The sequence below is a fragment of the Sphaeroforma arctica genome (genome assembly GCF_001186125.1).
Source record: "Sphaeroforma arctica JP610 unplaced genomic scaffold supercont1.10711, whole genome shotgun sequence".
Taxonomy (NCBI): Eukaryota; class Ichthyosporea; order Ichthyophonida; genus Sphaeroforma; species Sphaeroforma arctica.
The window spans coordinates 1-906 of NW_014029847.1; the positions used below are offsets into that span (position 1 = coordinate 1).

Consider the following 906-nt stretch of genomic DNA (forward strand, 5'->3'; position numbering starts at 1 on the left):
ATATATATATGTATACGTGTATGTGTATGTATGTTGCCATTTTACAAAAGAAACGGACATGTGTGAATGCATATGGGGAGACACACATGCACGTGTCAACTGTATGATATCATGCGGATAGGGTATTGACAATCAACCATATAGACACGGCGGGAAGCAGAAGGCAGACGACCAGACTCTTGGAGAGATTACGGTAAAATGCAACACAAACAGAGCTCACAGCCTCATACGGAATATAAACCAGTACTCACGGGTGGCCAGTACCGTATGTGTGTGTGTCTGTAGATGATACCTTGACGTGTTTAATGATCGAATCTTCGTCGCTTCGGTCGTGCGTGTTGTGTGTATCTGTACTGTCGACGATCGCCTGCCGCTCCGATGGCGCCCGTTCAAAGCCGTCTGTGACGGGTCTTCGCCTCTCAGAGCTGTCGTGTGTGCGTGTGTGGTGTTTTGGCGTAGGTTCGCGGTGGGGGTTGATGGTGTATGTCAGCGTGTGTATGACTGACTTGTGTGTCTACACAGTGCTAGCTAGATCGGGCAATATACACGTGTAGCTAGGCAGAGAGTCTAAAATACTATGCTTTAGAAGTGCTTATCCTCGATTTTGTGATATGGGCATGATACAACTATGTATATACCTATACCCATCCATCCACTCACCCATCTACCCACACCCACACCCACACCCACATCCACACACATACATATATATATATATACATAGACGCACAGGCACACACGCACTCACGCAGACACACACCTATTTATATATACAAACATACAAACATACATATACATACCTACCTACCTACCTACATACATACATACATACATACGTACAAATATACATACATATACGTATATATATATATATATTTATATATATATATATATATATATATATAC

At 42.6% G+C, this 906-nt stretch overlaps 1 protein-coding gene across 1 annotated transcript; it reads right to left on the minus strand.

Moving 5' to 3' along the window:
• Positions 1 to 292: 292 nt before the first annotated feature.
• SARC_17427 (hypothetical protein) lies at positions 293 to 514 on the minus strand (the record flags this gene model as incomplete). Its single annotated transcript, XM_014288477.1, has 1 exon — positions 293 to 514. A coding segment is annotated over one exon (222 nt), but the record flags the coding sequence as incomplete, so codon positions are not given.
• Positions 515 to 906: the final 392 nt, after the last annotated feature.